The following is a 22,878-nucleotide window of genomic DNA, read 5'->3' on the forward strand; positions in this document are numbered from 1 at the left end:
AATAAAATGTGGATTTAGCACAAGTCTGCTATTTTCTGAACAGTGGAAAACTTGTTGATTCGCTCTCTCTTTACAGTCAAAGTGAGAAGACATTAAGTGCAGGGCCAAAGATAGCATTTGATACCAAAGAGGCAATCTTTGGATTTTATAATACAGAAGGTATCACTGGTTTTTTGCTAGCAGATATTAAAGTAAATGTGTACAAAATACTTAGATTCCTGTAAAACATTGTTAATAGTCAGTTCCTTGATTGTAAGCTTTTCAGGGCAGGGACTATACCTTCTTTTGTGCTTGTACAGAGGTTTTATTTGGACAGTTTTTAGTAGGACAAATTGATAGAATGGATACAACACCAATTCCACTAGCTTGTGTAAACGCCACAATTATTACAAGGCCCTTTGACAATCCTGGGAATTATTTCACACATTTCAAAATACTAACTGGACGTGGAAGCCAACAAAATACATCCTGCTCTGCATTGATGTACACCTTGCCCCACCCTTCTGCCCTCTAAGGACGTAAGTTTAATCTTTGTATGCCAAATGAGTGCAACTGACACTTTTTACCACTTCCATTAATAGTCTCACCAGTTCACATCAAATGAGCCTGATCTTTATCTCACTCACACATGGGAACATCAGGAATCATTCCAATGGTATTATACCAGTGTCAATAAAAACAATTAGGGGAGAAATAAATTTACCAATAACGTATAGGTTTGTGGGAGTGAATTTGAATGTTACTCCCAGATGGGAGGTACCCATCCCTTTTAATGTAGCAGTGCATTTTTTCTTTGATAAAATAATCTCAGTTTTAGTAGTCCGTGAGGATTTACCAGCTAGGCTGATATTTTACTTGATTTCTAAGTTGTGATTCACATGTCACAGCTACAATCATCATCAAAAGTTCGAGGAAGATGTCTCCTCAAATACATACTATTCAAGGAAGAGGCTAATTATAAAAGGAACTGAAAGCAGAAATAAATGACAAATGCTAATCTGTTCTGTAAATGGTTCACTAAAAACAGTGCAAGACCAATGATCTCATGGTATATTAACAGGAAATAACGTTCGCTTCTGGTTGCCATTGTTTCCTCTAGCAGCATAGCTACTGTAATGCAAAATGCCTCTCCATAGTGTACCAACTATGTCAGACAACAAACATCACCACTGGAGTTTAGAGAATAAAGATAATGCTATATACATTGCAAGGCAAATGGCAATACATTTAATGCAAACAAAATCTTTTGGACAAGAACAAACAAAGGAAATTGCATGACAAAGCTCAGAAAAGCTATACAATTTTCTAAGATTTCTGGTGGCAGTTCTTTCACAGGAAAGATGGTCGGTATTTCAATTAGAGTTGAAAAAGGGACTAAAAACTACAGATAATTTTTTAACTATTTTCTTCAGAGATCTATACTTTTAATTCCAGTAGTGATATGTGTTTGACACAATCAGTACAATATAAAGAGCCATTTAGCACGATCAATACTGAACACATTAGCAAATACATGCATGTTTGTTTATTATTCTGATTTAGATGGCTTCCCTTACAGTTCGTTATACTGAACCATATTGCATTCTGTACTGGATTTTTGACCGTAATACATTGCACTTCAAGCAAAGTTTGGAAGACTCAAGGCCAAGAGATGTGTTTTCCTATATATTTGATTGAAAACATTCAGAATCTATGCAAATAAATTATTCAAATCTTTCCTAAGAGTAGGAAAATACTCAACCAATGATAGCTGCATCATGTGAAAAAGTATTATAATATATTAGGAATGCAGTCACTCTAGATTAAGTGTTCAATTGAATTTGGAGACAATTTGAAAGGAGGGCAAGATCTCACTATTAAGTGTCTCTGTGACCAGCATAAGGTTTTATGGAATAGTTTTCCACTGATTTTGGTCCAATATTAACCTAAGACCATGCCCAATCACATCACAACAAATTAGTTTCAGACACAAAATGGTAATCAAGTTGGGGGCCTATCCTGAAAGTGGAACTAAGAACTTCCCAGCATTGATGTGCTTCTCAATCCTGCAGCTGTTTCTAAAAGCTTCCTCCCAAAGGCACATTTAGAACTAAATTAAATGCAACTTGGACTTAATTAACGTTATAAATGATAATGAATACAGTGTGGATTCATAAGAGACATTTACACTGTGTTGTAAAACTGATAAAAATTTAATAACTCTTTGTTAATAAGTTATGTCTCTTTAGACCCATAAAGCCTAAGGCATTCAACGCTCTAGTCTAGGGTCTAAGCTAGGTTCCTAATGCAGGTGGAACAAGGAGGCAGAAGACTGACTTGACATTTGCTCTAAGCCTGCTCTGGATCAAGCCTCCGCTTGTTCATAAGTACTTTATTTCATATAGTAAAGGTCAGAATTCGGGCTCAAGGCAGGGTTATGACAGAAATGCTCAAGTGGAAACCGAGCTGGCCCTGGCATCTGTCACTTGAGATAGCTCAGAAGCAGGAGAGACGAGAGCTAACTGGCTAGCATCTGTCCTACACCAAGGAGGTAACAGGAAGAATCTGCTGCCTGGTGGTAAGAAACTGTCAGGGTGAGTTTCATGACAACCAGCCACACTCAGGAAATGAAAATGCAAACATAATTTCCATGTCACCTTGCATAAGGTCCTCTGCTAAACTCACTCCACAGGATGCAGACAGCATCTTTCCTAGCTTGTCCCCATCAAGGCAAGCCCCTCACTAGTCACTTCCCTGTGACCCTGGTAAAAAACACTACCCACTGGAAAGGCCTAAAGGAATTAAAAAAGATTTCTTGGTCTCTTTTCCCCGCTCTCAACTCTTCAAAAAAGATTTGCTGCTAAACTTAGCAGTGCCTGAGTCCTGTGTTGAAGCTACTGTATGTATTTCTTTGCTGCACAGACATCATGAGTCAGGCAGAGCACCCTCACACCAGCCCACTGGTAAACACTGCGCCACAAAACTCATTTGAAAAGGCATCTGTTTCATTATTCACATATTCTGGTCATGTAGAACAACTAGTCAGGTTGTCTTGCTTTTACTATTCTACTGGTTGACAAGGAACAGCTGGGTTATTGTTTTTTTCTGTGCCTGCATTTCTACGAATCACTATTAATCTATATCCTCATATTATCCTCAAATTAATGGAAAGCCAAATCATTTAGCATTGCTCAGGTTTAAATTAAAATATGCGCCTATAAAAAGGATTTATTTTACATCTTTATGAGACTCCAACACTGATTGTGTACTGGAAGTCAGATATTTGATAAACATGGTTTCAGCTTACTTTTTTGTATTGTAATTAGTCTAAAATAACAAGTAATATTTAAACTATTGGTTAATATCCTTTACGCACAGATGGATGAGAGCAAGGTGCGGTGAAAGAGCCAAACTCTATGTTGCTAAACTTTAGAGACAGCGAGCACACTATATGATTTTAAACTTCTAATTCTTTTTTTATCTGAACATAAGCACCGTGTGCGCATGCGCGGACACACACACTGCACATAGTGTGCAAGCAACAAAGATCACACTGGTACAAGGTTTAGTTCATACAGTATGTATCCAGGATTTGTCCAGTGATGGAAAACGACGGCTAGACTGAGGGCCCAGTGATAATTTTAAGGTCAGCTAACCCATGAACTAGAAATGAATGCTCTAGGCCACACAAATGCCGAGCTTCTTGTACATGTGCATCAACAGACTCGCTCACATGTACTCTTTCACATCCCTCTTTCAAACATGCACACATATGGACAGCAACTATTTGCTCGTAAAAGAGGGACGAAAACTTCAGAGTAGCAGTGTTTTCTCCCTTTTGCATTCACTCTCTCTTATAAACAAATCCACACAATATAGAGTATACGGGGCTGGAATTATTTTCCCTTCTGTTTACTGATACTAAATAATTCTTTACAACCACTGCTTTTGTCTGAAAGCATTCACATTGCTCTGCCAAAACATTCGTAACCTTGAGAAAGCAGGCCTTACACAATCACTTCATTCTGAGCACCATCCTGCTTTTACTTCCTACTTTAATTCTGGTATGACTTTTGTATTGAATATCTCGTATCTCCAACATTTCAGACTATGTTGATTCAAGATTTTAGCTCCAGCTTTTATTTTCAGTAGCCACTAAAATCTTGTGAATGAAGAGGGGCAGAAGATGGCAGACTGACTGGTATGATTCTAAAGTCAAAAGCCTCATTATCATCACAGAGTTAGATACACTTTCAGGACCAGTATACCATTCCAAGCACTGGATCAGTGACCAGAAAGAAAATATTTCAATGTCTGCATGTACCTCTAGCTTTCTATATTAGGAAGTTAGTGAGGGAGGAAATATACTGAGGCAGTGGTGGAAGGACTGCTCAAAAGCAGTAAGTGCAGATGTCTAGCATGTGATAGAGGTGCAGACAACTAGGCTGAGAACTGGTTCAAAGAAATCATTGTTCCAACATTCAGCTCTGGAATGATGGTTAAAACTCTATCAGTCGGGTCAGCTTCAGGCAGTACTGCATGACAGCCTACAAAAATATACAAATGGAGCTGGGGGGAAATCATCCCATCCCCCAAGAAAACCCTTAAGCATAAAACCAACTAGTAATTATGGGAGTCTTATTTGTCTAAAATATACATCTCATGGAAACTGGTTTTGTGGTTTGCAAGAACTCCAGGAGCCTGGGACTACTATCAAGAATGCCCTGCCTCCGGCACCTACAAACTCAGGTGCCACAGTCAGGAGCACAGTATAAGAACCTATGTAGAACAGAACAGCACTGGGACCTAACATAGGTATTTTCCCTTTGTGTTATTTCTTTCCATTGTCTTGTTTTGCATACTTCGGACTGGTCTACACTACAGGGGAAAATTGATCTTAGATACGCAACTTCAGCTACGTCAATAACGTAGCTGAAGTCGAAGTATCTAAGATCGAATTACTCACCGTCCTCACGGCGCGGGATCGATGTCCGCGGCTCCCCCTGTCGATTCCGCAACTCCGTTCGGGTTAGTGGAGTTACGGAATCGATATAAGCGCGTTCAGGGATCGATATATCGTGTCTAGATGAGACGTGATATATCGATCCCTGAGCAATCGATTGCTACCCGCCGATACAGCGGGTAGTGAAGACATACCCTTAAAAGGGCATTTAGGTGACATCAGTTTTGTTGACAGTAGCTTAGTCTGTGCATAGAGATAATGAAAATAAATTGGTTTAGTTTATTATCCAGTAGCACTAAAGATTACATTTAAGATGCTGTGCTGTATGGTGCCTTGATTTTTATTGTGGTGGACTTTTCACCATAACTATGTTATTTAAAATTGATTATTTCCTTGGTAAAGCTGAATGCTTATTATAACATACATAAGTATGTTTTAAAATTATTTCTAGGATTTTTGAAGAAGATGAATACAATCCTGCAGATTTATCTAGGGGAAACATCACACAAATTTTGGCCCTCAGTTACACAATAATAGATCCAGAGTAACTATCAATTTCAATAGTAACTGAAGGAAAAATTTGTCCCACTGGAGGAAGGAATAATTTTTTTTGGAAATAGCTTTATGTAAGTCAATTTCCTCCCCACACAGTGGTTCACTGGGTTACTTCATAAATGTTGGATATTTGTGACAAACACTGAATGATTTGTCTTCTCTCTGGGTTTGAATTAATAAGCTTTTATTGTGTCACTATGCCCTCATTTTAATTGTCCTTTTATATTAGTCTCATTAAAGGAATGTCAGGATAGAACAGGCTAACACTAACATTCTCCAACACAGAGAGGTTGGGTCATTTCATAAAACTGAGTTAGAAAAACATAAGCAAGTTATTATGATAAGATGGGTAACACCTAACAAGCGTATCCTGGGGGATCTAAATCAAATCCATCTTTCCTCCCTCAACAGACCCCATCATTCCCCTCCCCCCCAACACACTGATGGCATACGACCTGCTTTTTTGTGCAATACAGAGAGGAGACAGCATGAGGAGAGAGAGGGTCACTTGGCCATGTGGAGGGGAAAGGTGTCTTTGGGGGTAACAATAATAATAATAATACTAGTATCCCCAACAGCACATGCACCTCTATCCCTTCTGTGGCTGTAGTGAAGCTCACACAGCTGGGGAAGGAGTCTGGAGAATAGCATCGTATCCGGCATATTCCCCTTCAGAGCAGTGTAAGTTACATGAAATCTGGATCATAAGTTATGGCTGCCTTGAGCAGCACTAACTCCTCAGACCATAGCTTATCCATGATACAGAGGGGGTATACATTAGTGTTTAGCAAGGAATCCATTGCCATTATGGAATGAAATAACCATGCTACTTCTGAGGCACACTCCATGTCACAGCAAGCACAAGCCAGCATGGCTCCCAGCCCTCCACAAGAGCAGGTATTTCTGTCCTTAGGCTGTTTCATGGGCGAAATGGCATCAGATTAGGAACTGTGGATTTTAGGCATCAAGTCCTGCCTTTTAACATGGAAAGCAGAGGATCTGGACCTCAGACAGCAGCCGCTCCCACGCAATGATATGTGTACTCATTTAGAACTCACTGAATCATTAACATTCCAAATAAGAGGAACAAAAAACTACACCTCCTTCTTACTGCCCAGAGCTTTTAATCTAACCAGTCAGGTAGGAACCTAGGGTTTCAAAGTTTAATCAGTTTGGTAAACCTAGGCAAAGACGTGCATCTTCTAACTATAACCCACTGGTCAATACATGTTACGTGTTCCTCTTTAGACCTGATCCACAGAAGATGTCAATCTGTTACAACCCCAGTTACAGAGCCTGCCTCTTTAGTTCAAGCTGCCGAGACCCATGCTTTTCTCTGTCGGTCCCCAATCCAGGATGGTGGCCAAAGATTGCTGTGATTACACAAATATTTCTAAACATAGCCAGGTGCATGCTGAAGTGTATTTCCCGAGGAATGGAATTACATGGGTATCAAACCACTTCCATGAATGCCCTTCCTTGAGCACCTGCAAGCCTAGATACCATGGAGATGGGCATGGTAAAATATCCTACATAGATTAGCGCAAAGCAGTAGACCTTTACTGTTGGACCATCAATTTCTGAGGAATATCAGTCATAATGTGATTTGGAGGTAGTGAAATGGTCCTTAAGTTAACCTGTTCCTCTTCCATTTAGGACTTTGTACATAGTAACTAATTCCGTGAACATCACCCAATAGTCTGTGGTGCAGTCTGTTAAGCACAGGTCTCTTGTGGTCTTGTTCCATCAAGAAAGTGGTTTCTTCCTTCTGAATTAGCCCAGGTTTTCACATGCCACTCTTCACCTCAGTGTTGCTGCACCTCCAAAGCAAGATCTGGAAGCAACACTGAATTGCTGTGTATTGTGTCTACCTACAAAATGCAGCTAAAACACAAAAAACAAACAAAAAACTGCTGCTCACCTTATATCTCCCTACATTTACAAAAAAAAAAACCTTTCCTTTTAGATGGTTGCCACCAATGCCAAAAGAGATTTTAGTGTATTTATAGCTAATCAAAATGTGATTTTCATAAACTGAAAGTTCAGTAAAATTCAGTCTAGTAAATAAACAGAGAAATAATCTCTTTCACTTACAGTGCAATATATACTGTAAACTCCACTTCCTCTACAAGGGCATACAATTAGCACATAAAACTCTATGTACATCAATGAATATGTAACCTGATACAGCCATAAGCTTCTACTTAGCACCAGATTCCTATAAACTTGGTTAATTCTCATAACCATTATTCACTGTTTGAAGACATGACAGACAATGGTCTCTGATTTTATTTATCTTGAAAATGGAAAGCCTGCTTTTAAAAATAAAATATAAATAAAATAAAATAAAAATGAAAAACACATTAAGCAATCTTAGAAGCACACCAGCTCAACAGGGGAACCATGACCAAAGCAAGCCCTGTAATAGTATAATGACCTTTAATGAGTGTCTTGGGAAACAATACAGTTCTAGCATAAAAGACAAAGGGCAAAACTCATCATGGCTTCACTGACACTAATTCAAAATGATTTTCTGAACAACTAAAGAATGTAAGAGAGGTAATCTGATCTACCAATCTGACCTCACTTTGATTCCAGGGCCCTGCTGCTGCCATTTCTAATTGTCAAACACTCTAAACTTCACATCTGCTCATATTTAATGAAAAGCTGACTCTCACCACCATTCTTTGAGTTAACTAGCTCTGTCAAGATGGGCATCATCTGACCCCTCTGCACAGCAAAGAAAACATGGTGATTTCTATTGAAGCCCTGCCAGTGGAATTTTGTGTGTGTGTATGTATATATACAAAAGAAAGGCCTATGCTGGTTTGTTAAGGGCTTGAATTGATATTGATTTTTCTTACTTATTATTAATGGTCAAAGGTGAGTGGTCTCACATGGGGAAGAATGAGATCTCTTGATTTGACGGAGTGACGACGGGGGGAAAAGACCGATGAAACAGAGGATTCTAAAAATCCCTAAAGCTGTCAATATCCTTTAGATTTCAGAATGCAATGTGGGTCTAACATGTTTCCAAAAGTGGTGCTGTTGAGGGCAATGATATCATACACAGGATGTTTTTGGTTGAATAGGCAATGAAATCAAAACCAGGGTTTTTCCCCTCTACAGCCTTAAGTGAACTGGAAAGCTACACTAACTCTTCAAATTAGGGTTTCTCTTTGCTTGCCAGATGATACTAATGGTAGAAATGTCACCCATTTGTAGGGGACGTATTCATTTAGTGCTGTCTGTTTGCTGTTAACAGCAGTGCCAGGACTCAACCACATAATCTCTTTGCATGAGGCTGCATTAATGTAAAAAATATTGTGTGCTGTGTTGCAGAGACTAAAAGATTATGTAAGTAAATGCGTCTGCAGTAACTCTCAGTACTGGAAGATTCTCATTCACTGTTCTAAGCACAGGGAAGTTAGTTTTACTGTACACAGTAGTGACACAGGGCTCAGTAAAGAGTGCAACCTCTTAGTATACAGCAAAGGAATTACTAGTGGAAATTGTCATCCATTGAAGATGATGCATTAGAGATGACTAACTGGAAAAAGAAGTAAAGTTTTTTACCCATGAAAGCTTATGCCCAAATAAATCTGTAAGCCTTTAAGGTGCCACTGGACTCCTTGTTGTTTCTGTGGATACAGACTAACACAGCTACCCTGATACTTAGAAAAAGAAAGACACAACAGCTATGCTTCATACTCCTTACGGCAGTATGTAGAGTACATACAGGTCAAATTCCCCCAGTATGTGTATACATAGCAGTGTATATGGTGAGACACTGCTTGGGCGAGTTGAGTAAAGACATGCCTAAAGCCTTAGGGTACACACCCTACATAGCTCTCTACATGCCCAAGCAGCACCTCCCCCATCTATACTGCTATTTGAACAGTGTAGTGTCCTGCTGCCTCCCTACTGCTCAAGTCTTTCTCCATTGCAGGGAAAGACTCTAGCAGTGGGGAAAGGCTCCGGCAGGGAGGAGGGAGGCGACGGGGAAGGGGGAAAACAGCCGCCAAGGGCTCCAGTGGTACCCCACTGCCAGAGCCTTTCCCTGCCACAGGGAGCTGCTGGAGCCTTTCTCTGCTGCATCTCCCATGCCAGGGCCTTTCACTGACATGTGTAGCTACACACTGCAATGTGGACACAGCCTCTGTTTCACTGTGGCATGTAGCCCACATATGGCTGACAGTGATGTGCAGTATAGATGTATCCTCAGAGTGCTTATACCTACACACTGGTACACAGAGAGGGTTTGCATCACCAAGAAACCCCACTAGATAAAACTTCACATGACAAGGCTTTTATGATTATGTGCCAAGAATCTGCCTTTCTGGATCAATGGATCACAGACCAAAATAGCTGGAGCCAAGGCATTCAGCAGGTGTGACTAAACACTGTATTTATGTTGTATCAAAAAGCTACTGGAAGCAACATCCACTAATCCCATTGTACTCAGCACTTGGTGGAGTTCCTGTGTGCCATGCCATACATATCAGGTGATTGCTCTTCCTGATTAAAACTATATCTTTCCTACCAGATCACTCTGATTTTGCCCATCCATTTGGATAGGGAGAAAGAAAACAATCCCTGCCTGAGACATAGTTTTGCCTGTTACGGATGTTTGAACAGGGTGGCAGTTATTGTCATTAATAATTTTCCTCGACTGCTGACAAATCACTGAAGGAAAAGGTGTGCTCAGGATCCCAATAATGTAGTTAATAATCACTTGCATTGCTCCCCCCTCTTTGCTCTATGTCTTCAGAAGAGCATTTGTGGTTTGTTCATGATAGGTGCTAATCACTGTCACCTGCTACAGGTGCATTTTTAAAGACTGACATGCTCCTCCTCTATTCAGGGGTACTTTGCCATGGACTACATGACAGGAGCTTGTGTCAGGGTAGACTCATTAAAGAGCAGCTTGTGATGAAATAGCTCTACACTGGGTACATCCATCTCTACTAAGCCTTCTGGGATGTCCATCTTGAATGAGGACTTCCTTCCTTACAGCAAAGGAAGGGTTATAAAAGGCAAGGCTGATGGGAAAAAAAAAACAAAAACCACCCCAACTTCAGCTACAAATTGTATTCTGTTTTGGAGACTTCCACTGCCTACTGTATGCCATTCAACCACACTGCTATCACAACTGCCCACTGAATTTATAGATTTTTTTTTAAACCAGTTTGTAGTCACAGATTTAGACACAGACTCCCTGCCCCCAACCATTAATAAGGCATTTACTTTACTGTGTAATTAATGACAATTTATACTGTATGCATGAAATATAAACAAAAACATCACCAAGCTGCACTATTAAGGTCCCACATGCTGCCGCAAAGACGCACTATTTAAGAAGCACATTAAGCAAATTAATGAATAAATTAAATGTTGGTATTAAAAAACCCCAGACCACATCATACATAAATATAGAGCTATATTAAAACTAATTCAGAAAAAAAGCATCAGCCCAGTAAAACTCACAGAACTACAATGTACGACACAAGACAGGGATGATACCACAGAAACCACAGACATGAAACAGCATGTGTTGGTGTTAAAACTTACAGGCACGTAAACTGGTGGAGCAATCATTAACAGAGACAGAAGAAAGTGGGAAGGCTCTCTCAAGGGTGTCCATGTTACTATGTACACTGCCTGACATGCAAGAGCAGTCACGCTCAGAGCGTCCGCAATCAAAACAACATGCCAGTTTCATTCTCTTGTAGATGGACATCTTGGCTATAACCATATGTTGGATGGGAGGAGAGGAAGAGCAGCAGGTTAATGGCAAGGTTATATATATATAACAAGGCAGCTGGAAGGTAACTTAAGGGATTTAATACAGGCCTTAGTTTATGTTTAACAGTCTTGACCCAGGGAAAAAATGCAATGTGATTATTGATAACAGTTTGGCTGCACATCAAAAGTAGGGAAAAGATAAATGACTCTTTATATTCTCCCTAAGTCTTATAGGGTGACCACAGACATAGGGAAGAATTGCTAATTACAATCAGATTTTTGGATTAAAAAAGAACAAAAGTAAAAACAGAAAATCCTAAGAACATTTTTTTCCCCCTGGCACAATTAACACTGCTGGGCCAAAAAGAGAGAGAAAAATTTAAAGATGTTGATCAATCATATAATTTGGACCTACATTGCTTGTGGCAAACATCAAAGTTATTTTTAAAAAAACAGACAGAGAGCCTCTCAAAAGTGCTAATAATTTCTCAGTATTAAACAGTGCCTGAGAAGTTTCTTCATTGCATTAAATCACATGTTATTGGAGAGTTACAAGACGTCTTCACAAAACTTCCTGAAAGATTTAGTGACTTTACATTATGCCTTCAGGAACTGAAATTGACTCTCGACAGAATACCAAAATTTGTTCACATGAGAGATTCAGCTAATAATGGCAAATATGCTTGACATTGAAGTCAATTCACAAATAAGGCATCATCAAAAGCACACAGAACATTGGTCCATTGGAACATGCTGAACCAATCATCGGCATATTTTCTGCTCCAAGTGGAACTGTGATTGAACATCACAACTGTCTTCAGATGTCAATCCAGAAAGCAAATAAATAAATGCTTACTTAGAAACCAATTCAAAAAGATGTGCTAGCATCAGCAAAATCAATTTGTATCCTTTAAGCAATGAACCCAAAAGAGTGATACTATTTTCAATGTGTATTTGCTATAAATGTAACATATTTAATTTAAAAATAACTCTAAAGTATCATTGCCCAATTTTATCTTATTCACAATTTTAATCTGAAGATGAAAATAAATGCCACTTAAAAATAGTTTCAGATGTTGCACTGAACCATCATTGTTGGTAATGCCTTAGCATGAACTGGCTTAGTTATACTGCCACTTAAACAGAACATTGAGAGTCAAAAGCAAAACCTTCAAATATAAAAGTAGCCAAAAAGGTAAAGTTTCTGTGGCCTGCAGCTTCCATTAGGAAGTCTTTTTTATGTGACAATGGTGGTGTTATTTAAATTATTTCCCCTCAGTTTTGCCATTTTTGAACGCTACAGTCACCAGGAAAGAGGGATTTATCTCTCTCAAATGGGTCAAGTCCTGTTCTAAGACCTTTGTGACTTGCCATACAGTACATTTGTCAAGCAAGGGTAACGTTATGATTGTGGAAAACAGGCATTGAGGGAGATGAATGAGTGAGATCTCTTCAGCAGTGACTCCATTCCTCTAAAATGTTAATTGCATTTCTAGTGGTATGTTCTTTTAGCATCTTAGTCAAGTTATCTTGCAGCTGTTCAGAAAGTCATCATGCAGCATCAGGCCCGTTCAGTGCATGGTACATCATTCCTCAGAGCTTGGCTTTTAGTACAAAGGGTTCCACTGTAGCTTTTGATGCATACAAATTTAGACAACACAGAAAATTCAAAACAGCATTTGGTTCATCCATGTTTCCCTCTCCTAATTCTCCCCAGCATGTACTTTTAAAACTAAAAGTTGGGGACAAAGTAGGTGAGACATTTGCTCATAAACTGATTAGATGTTTCCATTACACTTATTTTTATTTTATTATTTTATTTTTCACTCTAACAACATGTGGAGTTCCACAGAGAAAAGATAAAGGGTACTTGCCAGAAACTAATACTAGGTGAGGGAAAAAGAAAGACTCGTTTTGAGTTTAAAATACAGCTGTTTTGAAGGATTTTTTTCTAATCAAATGCTGTAGCGAAACAGTATCTGAAAATTCTGTAGTACTATGTTGTTGGTTAGTAACAGTCCCTGGTTTTCAGTTACTTATAGCCATATTTTGTCAACAGAAAATAATAAACTATGACACATTTATTAAAATAAAAAAAATCATTGTTAAGGGCAAGGAAGGATGGGAAGGAAAACTTTGGAACCATTTTAATCAAACTTAAACCAATGATGTGGACAAATTAAATCCTTCTATTCAATAAGGGAAAGTTTGTCAGGTACATCTTAAAACCCACACCTTTCAGGGACTGTTTTTAACTATTATTATTGGTTGTTCTGGAGACCATGCATCATTTTTTTGATATTTCACATTGTTAACATGCAAGAAACACGCTTTAACCTGGCAATAAATGTAACAAAAAAGACTTGCTATAAGGGTTTAAACCAGTATATAAGCAATCACATATTAAAGCAATACATTTTGTAAAGAAAACATGCTGTAACTCTTCATTCCTGTTACACAGTCATTTTACATTCATACCAAATACAATATTGAAATAAATTTAAATTATAACATGGAATATTAGTAGGGATGATTAGTGAGAAGATCAAAGACAAGACAGAAATGATTACAGATGGTTCAGCCACACACATACTGTTTCCTGTTAAACCTCCATAAATATTAATAAAAAATGGTAATCAGCAGGGGATAAGGGGCTCTTTTTGTACAGCCTTTTGGACGGATGCTAAATTCATATGATACCTGTAGCAGCTGCATAAAAATCCAATCATTCTCTACCATACCCTTGTAGAAATGATCAGGATGCAGAATGGAACTGTTATTTGCAGTTCTGGTGAAAATAAAAACAGAACGTAGAACAACTTAATTTCCTATTTTAGGTTCTTGAAAAACAAATGGATAGAAGGGAATGGCAGCTCCCTCTTCTTGGCATACCCTTCCACCCCCAAAACAAAGCAAAACCAAACCAAACCCAGAGGGTGTTCCTATGTATCTGAATTCAAGCCAGTGAAATTCGGTTTCTTCTAATTAATCAAAATGTAGCTATTCCACTGACACAAACTATTTGATAAGAGCAGGAAACTAAGGCAAGATTTTTAAGCTATTTGGAAAAAACGTTTCCAAAACTATCAACATTTTAGACTTCAAATCTCAGGTTTCATTTATTTTATAATTTTAAAATTGGCACAAACGTTTTTGTTGCAGTTATTAAAACAGACCGACATGCTTCATTTTTACTTTAGAGGAAAAAGCTGAGTGTCTAGCACTCTGGCAACACCTCATTTGCTGATCACAAAGTCTCCCAAGCCCTGTCAAAACGTCTAGAAGAAAGTACCTAGGATTATCTGAGTGAGGTGTCATTTAAAATTCAAAAAGAGTAATGGGGAATATTTCCAGCCACAAAAGAAAGCAAGGGAAATTGCCAATTGTTCTTTAAATAAGTTGTCAAATAACAGTTCCTTGTCTAGAGCAAGCAGGACAAAGCACCCCTTCTTCACTGCTGATTGCTTTTTTTTGTTTGTATGTTTTATGTTACCATATAGTCTTCCTGATCTCATTGCTCCACCCATCACTAACAGTAGCTTTACTCATGGACCTCAATGGTAACAAAAAGTAGATCTATGAGGACATCTAGTGGATCTCTATCAAACAGCAGCTGGTTAAGTAGAATGTGGACTGGAAGTCACTTGATTGGCAGTGAGTAAAAAAGCACCCAACTACCATTAAGAATTGAAATGGATATGATGTCATTTCAATTCATCAAGTTCTCATGATCCACAGCAAGTAAAATGACAACAAAGGGGAAGTTTACAAATAAATTATGGTATAAAGCAACTAGCAGCATTAAAGGAAGACCATATTTATTTGATTACCTTTTGGCGACATTGGTTAACCTCATCAGTCTAAAAAATTGAAAGGGGTTCCCACAGCACAATTTCAGTTTTCTTAAAAATACAGCAGCATGTCAAACTGGTGACAATTGATTTTCTCTTTACACAACAGGCAAAGCTAGCTCTCTGTTGTTTCACTGTGTTCCAGGGCAATTTCAAGACCACCAAATGCAGCCTGCAAGCTATTTTGCAAGTTTTGCAAATTTCTGACTTTAAGTGATGTCAGTCATAGGCAATTTGTTAGCTGTTTCCTGAAAATCACAGGGTGTTCTTGTTCTTCAGCCAAAACCGCAGGAGCAGCAGGTGAAGTGAGTGGACAATCTGCACATTCTACTGTATTTCAGTAACTTTAGAAAAGACTTGCATGTTTTGAATTAATGATGTTTTTATAGACCAATTCATTTTTATTTTCAGACATCTTCATGACCCTTCCTTCATTATATTTCAGGGGACACTCAGCCAAATGTGTTCTTAATACTTCCTCCATTCATTTCTAAGGGGGCTGAAACTACTAGAACAACTAAGGCAAAGTTGCGTATTTATTTAAAAAAATAATCTTGTTTGAATCTTCTCTTTCAGCTTGAGGTGAATTATACTCAGAAAAGTGGCTATGTAAAAATGGATTCTTCAATATCTCTGTGGCTTTGGTCTTCCAAGCCGGACTCAGCCTAGCCCTCTTTTTCTTGGAACAATTTTGTGTCTGTGAATAATTATGCCCTGTATGAATTGTGGGCAGTAATATTAGTAGTTAGATGGCAATCAAACTAATTTGCAATTGCAAAAATGAAGGATCATATTGTACCTTTTGCATCATTATCTATATAGTCATCTAAGTTCTGACTGCAGAATCTTTATTAGTGGTGATGATGTACACTACAGAAAGAACACAGATTGAATCCTAGATCCTATATGGCTCGTGCAGAGTGCAAAGAAAGAAAAATAGTCTTATCTTGTAAAATAAGGACAAATTTGATACGGAAATAACTAAGAAATAATAAACAAATCCCCCATTTTGTCATTTTTACAGTCTCACTCTTCTGATTATAATCTCACTTTTAAATCTACTTATTTTTGTCTTAATAGTCCTGATACTGCTAATTGATCTCTACTGGACCAAAGATTTTTATAGTAGGAACTGTATATTTGCTTTCAAATCCTGATTTACTGAGGACAGGAACTGAAATTAAAAACAAAACAGACACTGGGGAACTAGGCAGGCCTATCAGATCACTGCCTTTAGCTGACATCAGGGCAAGACTCTGAGGATGCTGGGTTAGGTCCCAGAGTTACTAATATCAGCAATAAAATCCTCATGCAGAGTACTAAATTTCTGGGTCTTAATCTTTGAAGCAGTATGCATGTAAAAATCACTTATAAATCTATGTTCAAGAACAAGGTGGAAGGTTTTATCTGTCTAAACTGTAAATAGTTAATATGTAAATGGTCAATTCTGCCATCACTAATGGTCTCAAATAGACAGGTTGGCGAACTTGGCTCCTGAGCTAGTTAGTGCTTTCAACTGTGTTGTTCAGCACCTTACGTGGAGTGGTACATTCCCATTCCCTCAATGTACCTCCCAACAATAAATGGCATTGCAGCATTTGGATATGCTGATTGCCTAACACTGTGATATTATTCCCACAAGTACTGCCTTTCCTGGATTCTTTAGGTCCTTGTGTTCCTATGTGACTGTGTAGCACCTAGCACAAGAAGGCCAGAAGCTTAAAACAAATTAACAAGAGTAACATTTGGGGGAATGGTAACAAAAAAAAAAGGAATGGAGTAGCCACAGTTAAAATGAGTGGTTAGTGGACTCCCCGTGGTACCTCTGTGGCACATTATACCCTTGAGCTATCTGATCCTGGTCCCTGAAACTGCTGGGGAACAGTTTAGTCATACTGAGAAGCTCTGAATAATCCTGTAAGTATGGTAGCAATACCCCACCCCTCCCCAATGTATTTTCTTTGGAGTGCCTGTACATCGAATCAGTGCAAATGTAAACTGTTCTCCACCTCCCAAATGCTGTATTTATTTTAACTACCAGGACCATGTGTGCACTAAGAAATGGTCGATGACTGAGGGTCTCCATAGATACTGTAGAATTAACAATGCTGTGGCTCAGATTCAGACGGAGTGGTCTATAAAGTTCATATTGGGTCTGTAATAAGTTTCAAAGTTATGCTACTGAAAGCATAATTGGGCCATACACATGTATCATTAATTTTATAGCAATGGAAATTTCATAGACTGGGGGAAAATAATTACCACTGTAGAGTCACTTGTCTCCAGTTAAGGATAGGTTTAGGTTTATGCATCAGAAGTTGATCACACAATTAATTCATTGCCTGGCTTTTTTTTCTTTTTTTTTTGTGCTCGGGTGGAGGGAAGGGACACTGGGGAATTGCTGTATGCCCTTTCTGTCATGAAATGAAGCTGAGCAGCAGAGGATACAAGCCCAAAACCTTGAATACAAGCTCAACGATGAATTCCACTTAACCAGGCAAACAGTGCTATAGTGGTAATTACTCCAGCCTAACTGGCATCGCTAAAAAGTAATGAGAAGTCCAAAGTCATTTAAAGGAAATGCCATTGTCAAGGCTTCAAAAATAAGACTGGGAAGAAAATGAGGAGGAAAGAGGGAGGTGGAGGAAACTGCTGTATTTTCTTCAACGTCGCCCTGATCCGTGTGAGTGAAAAGGATGAGAAAGGTGGGGGTATGACGTCACTGCTACATGCAACATAAATATTAAAGAAAAGAACCAAACTACTAAACAAAACAACAAAAAAAACTCTCTGCTAGAGAAAGACAGGTTGGACCGCACTCTGGGCTACAGGGAACCCGTTTTTACTCACAATAGATCACTATCAGTGTGCAGTTAAAATATAGTAGGGATCGAGTTCCAAGGCAGCAAGAGGAAAAATAAATCAAAAATTTGTCAATTTTCACAGGTTACAACACATTCCTTTAAAAACATCAAAGTACACACGATCTGTCCTTCCGGGGTTCAACCCCCACCCTTTGCAGCAAAGAAGTGGCTGGAAAAAATGTATAGAGAATTAGACAAGAGTTGTAATACAGAATGAAAGAAACAAAGTGTGAATCATCCAGGTTAGAGATTTCATCCCAGCGTGGCTGCATTTAATATATACGTATATACATTTGGCCCTTTGCTGAAAAAACACAATGAAATTAAATAAGAAAGAAACTGAAAACATAAGCTAAATATACCACAAAAGTATCAATGGTTTGTGAACAGAATTTCTATATTTCTCTCTGGACAATGTATGTGAACATTTACAGATTATTCAGGCAGTAAGGAGAGGAGGGAGAAGGATGGATGGCTGAAAACTGTGAAAGGAAGGCATAGTTACTTTAATTATCCCCAGCCTCTTGGAGATGCATAGTTCTTACTTGAATTATTAATACTAGGCCTAACAGGTTTGGACAAATGGCTATGTAGGTCAGGCTCACTTATAGACCCTGACAATACCACAGTTAATATTCAGACAATATCTAAAGGGACATGAAACCTCAGATGCATTATTAAAGAACATGGCTTTCAACTGTCCCAGGAAGCTGCATGTAATTAATGCCATAATAATTACGATTTCCATGTAAAGAAGACATTCTTTCACATTTCATTCACCTGTACACGCTGATAGTTTTATCTTCATCCCTTCATTTCATTTTGTATGTCATCTGCAATCCACTGTCTCTAATTTTGATTATGTTGCTCATTAATTAAAAAAAAAATACATCTGACCTGTTCACAATCTCATTGTAAATTAAGTTGATGGTCAAGCCCCACAATTTAGATGGAAATATTTTGTTGTAATTTCTGCTTTGTTTTAGCTAGATTGTGTTTTTAAGACAAACAATTTGAGCTCTATATATGTGGAGATGATGGCTAAGATATTTGAAAGTGACTAGTGATTTTGAGGGCCAAAGTTATGACACCTTCGAGGGACTTGATTTGCAGACACTACTGAGCATCTGCCTCTAAAAATCAGACCTTTTTAAGGTGTCTCAAAGTTGGGCATCCAAAAATCGATTGACCACAAATCACCCGTTACCTTTGAAAATCTTGGTTTATATCATTCACTGATTGACAGGACTTTAAAAACAAAGCTACTGAATTATTGTTAATAGTTATGAACATGCAGCTGTTTAAGCTGTTATCATCTGTTCTGAAAAGTGTGTGTGTGTGAGAGAGAGAAAGAGAGAGAAACCAAAACAAGAAAATATTCTGAGTACATATTAGGCTTTGCCATCATTGCCTTTTTTCCCTTCACCTGACTCGGAAGATTACCCCCTTGGTGTTCAGTGCTCAGTGTGGTGGCTCTGACAGGCTCCTTCTTCAGCCTCACTAACTCCATCATTTCATTCCACATCTGTCCAACACCCTTTAATGCATTAGACTGATGTGTGTGACTATGTCGTTTGGAGCATTTCCTAGTGCTACATGCAGAGGCTGTCATTCTAGCCCTGACATGGCCCTACTGCTGTTTTATACTGTGTTGGTTGGTCTATTTCCAAGGAGTTTTCTTCTCCCTGGCTTCCCAAAATTGAACATTTTATTCTGTTTCATGCTTCTGCCCTTTATATTGTAGTTGCTTGTTCATATGGTGCAATATATTTGAGTTAAATGTGGCCCATCTATGTAGGTCTTGAATCCAAACGATACCAAGTCTCTTAGAGAATTTGATAGAAGCCTGCACACATGAGCACAGCATAGTATTACAGGTATGAAAGGTGGGATGGGGGGAAATAAAAATACATAAAGGGCAGGGAGACAACAACAGCTCCCCTGTGTTGGTTAGTTCCCTAGTGTTTTGGGAAATCTTGGGGAAAAATTAGCTTTGTGAGTTGCAGGAACCCACAGGTAGTTTTCACTTGCCTGACCAGAACGTACTCAGCAGTCTTACTGACCTTGGCAGCAGTTCCAGAGTCACATTCTCACACAGAGAAGCTGTTCTTAAAACATTTTTTTTCAATATGTCAGGCAAATGCATGAATTCCTTCCACATCAGGCATGCATATCTTTGATTTCCATGAACTTTGCATTCACTGTGACTATTGTGGCTACCATTCTCCATTAAAGTCTCAGCTCCTCTGCCTCTATTATGCTACCTTAAGGAAACAATGTAGAAACCTTGTTCTCCTTGATCATGTCTTTTTTTGGGAGAGAAGAGGAAGGCTGTCCTTAAGGACTCTAGTAGTATTGTTTTTCTCTCCAAAGAATTTCATTTTCTGGTATGGTTTGAGTAGAAGTACCCTTTTCCTGGTGTGTGTGAAGGTGCAAGTCTTGCCCTTTCTTCCAAATGCCAAGACTGTAGTGAGACAACAGCAATCAGTAGGCCACAGTGTTTTGGGAATCATAAAAGTAGCAGGAGCAGAAGCATGGGCAGACTCTGCTGAGACAGTCCTACCCACCTTTCTTGTGACTCTAAACAGGGTCATGTGCTTTTTAATGGCACAATATCATCTAAACCATGTAACGTGTACACAAGATATTCAAATATCCATTAAGAGAAGGAATCCCCATGCCTACATCTGAAATCTATACAGCAAGTATTTCATTGGTCAAATCTACTGTGTGGGCATTTGGTTTGAGTAACTTGATTGCAGAAAGTCCACCAAAACTAAAGAGCCAGATATATTCTTGCATAAATATAAAGAAAAAACAAAACCATGTCTCCACTCCAACGTTCTGCTCTCCCTGCACTCACAAGTCTCCTGCTGACCTCAACCACAGTTCTATTAACCTGGGTAAAGCAGGTGATAAACACTGAAGTCTCCTGAACACCTCTGAAAGCAGAATTGTGTCCTATTTAAAGGGACTAGTCCAGCATTTCTTCTGCGCACAGAACTCCCATCGACTTTTGGACTTCCTCTGCAGAATGACAGCAGGATGGAGCCTATGGGACTCATCATAATATTTTATTACAGCATTGTTACATAGATCAGTGTTGTTTCTTAGCTTACTTTACATGTTACATCATATTATACAAGGCCCAAACTCTACCCTTAAGCCTCACGGAAGCCCATTGCAAGTAATGGGTTTTTACAGGGTGCAAGTCAGGGCAGAATTTGGCCCCATGTGGATACGTTTGTTCATCTACTCAGACTCAAAATGTCCCACATAAATGCCATGGGCACAGATTCATCTTGATTTAATTATCTGAACTTTGTTAACTTTGGACACAAACAGGCATTTTAATGAAGCTGCAGGTGTGAGTGAATGGTGTAAAATTTAATTTTAAAAATATTCACATCAGAATTACAAATAACATTTAACTGCATTGCCATGTATTTATTTCCTACCTTTTCTGCACCACTGTGTAAAACACATAAATGCATTTAAAGAGATTCCTTAAGGCTGAGCAGTTCCTGAAGGGGGTGGGGGGAGGAAAAGGGAGGGAGAAGAAATATTACTTACGCCGTTTGCAGCCACATTTTTTTATCCTTTTGGGATCTGTGATGTCATCATGACAGGCCTTGCAGTAAAAATACGCCCTGCAGAGACAGAACGGAAAAACTGACACATTTCTTAATCCACACAAATGAAATTAGTCCCACATTTCCTCCTGCTACATTGCCAAATTAATGAAACATGCCAGCACTAATTTCCTTTAATCTTTGGAAAGGTTTAGACATTTAAAGGAGGAAATGTTTGCTGCAAGACCATTAATTTCAAACACAAGACTATGATTCAAGTTAGTGCTTCTTTTAATAAACTTTCATTTGAAAAATAATTAGGAGAAGGGCTGATAAATATGACATAGTGGATCAGATCATTTGCCTTTCATCTTTGAAAGCAGCATCCAATGAGGCTCATCGTCAAGGCACATATGAAATAAGTTCATTGTTCTTAACCTGAAAGTCACGAATTCAGAGCCATGTGAATTCTGAGGACAGCTAAGGTTTTAAGGCCAAGTTTGCAGTCTAACCTCCACTGGACCTCCATACTGGTGATTTCAATGTCACTGTGACCTAAATTGTGGTCAATAATATCATGCATGCTATTATTTGCACCTGTAAAAATGGAAGCCAGTGTCTGAAAACCAGGTTCTTAAAAAGCAGTGAACAAAAATGGGGACTACTGTCCTCTTGGTTCAGACTTCTTTTTGTTTGCCATCAGGGTTCAATTAGAGAAGAATGATACTAGTGTTGACTGCATTATAAACCCTCAGCAAAAATCCCTAAGCAAGCAAAACTATGTAATTCACAAGATGACCAACCTAACTCTCTGTCTATTTAGGCTTTTACACATTGCCTGTTACTGTGTATCAAAGAACAGATTGCTAGGTGAAGTATGCAGAATGTAGGGTAAGTGAGGACGGATAAGTGTGCAATAACACTTTACATATCATTAAAAAAAAATTATGTTTTAACAAACAAACATACATCAAACTGCACACAGGAGATTTCACAAGCCCGTCAAATCAGTATGTCACACACTAGTGCTGTGACACATGTATATTTCATGAAGATCACATAGCTAGCCTCTAACTGAGCCAATCTGGGCTGCTATAATATACACATATTTTTGCTGGCATGACAACTGGGCCATACCACACTTCAGCATCTGCCAAATTTCCCCCATTGCCTGTCTCCTCTGACCCAGACTCCTCTCCTTCAGGCAGATGGAAATGAGGGATGACTTGAGGTCACACCACAGGTCTTGCAGGTAATACTGCTCGTGCACTTGAGGTAGCCTGAAGGTTCCAGAAATAAGAGAGGCCATGGGAACAGAAGAACCTACAGTCTTTAGGAACTGGAAAGAA

The 22,878-nt window shown here is 38.7% G+C and overlaps 1 protein-coding gene across 28 annotated transcripts in view; it reads right to left on the reverse strand.

Moving 5' to 3' along the window:
* Positions 1 to 22,878, reverse strand: part of KCNMA1 (potassium calcium-activated channel subfamily M alpha 1) — an 886,632-nt gene that overhangs the window by 115,351 nt on the left and 748,403 nt on the right. For 16 of the 28 annotated variants that reach the window (XM_050959999.1, XM_050960020.1, XM_050959996.1 and 13 more), the window contains 2 exons: positions 21,531 to 21,607; positions 11,069 to 11,242 (listed from right to left, as the gene is read on the reverse strand). In XM_050959999.1, coding sequence (XP_050815956.1) covers positions 11,069 to 11,242; positions 21,531 to 21,607 — 251 coding nt within the window. The remainder of the gene's footprint in view (positions 1 to 11,068; positions 11,243 to 21,530; positions 21,608 to 22,878) is intronic. The other 12 variants (XM_050960013.1, XM_050960012.1, XM_050960004.1 and 9 more) reach the window with 1 other exon arrangement.

Source organism: Gopherus flavomarginatus, chromosome 6 (assembly GCF_025201925.1).
Source record: "Gopherus flavomarginatus isolate rGopFla2 chromosome 6, rGopFla2.mat.asm, whole genome shotgun sequence".
In the NCBI taxonomy this organism is placed as follows: domain Eukaryota; kingdom Metazoa; phylum Chordata; order Testudines; family Testudinidae; genus Gopherus; species Gopherus flavomarginatus.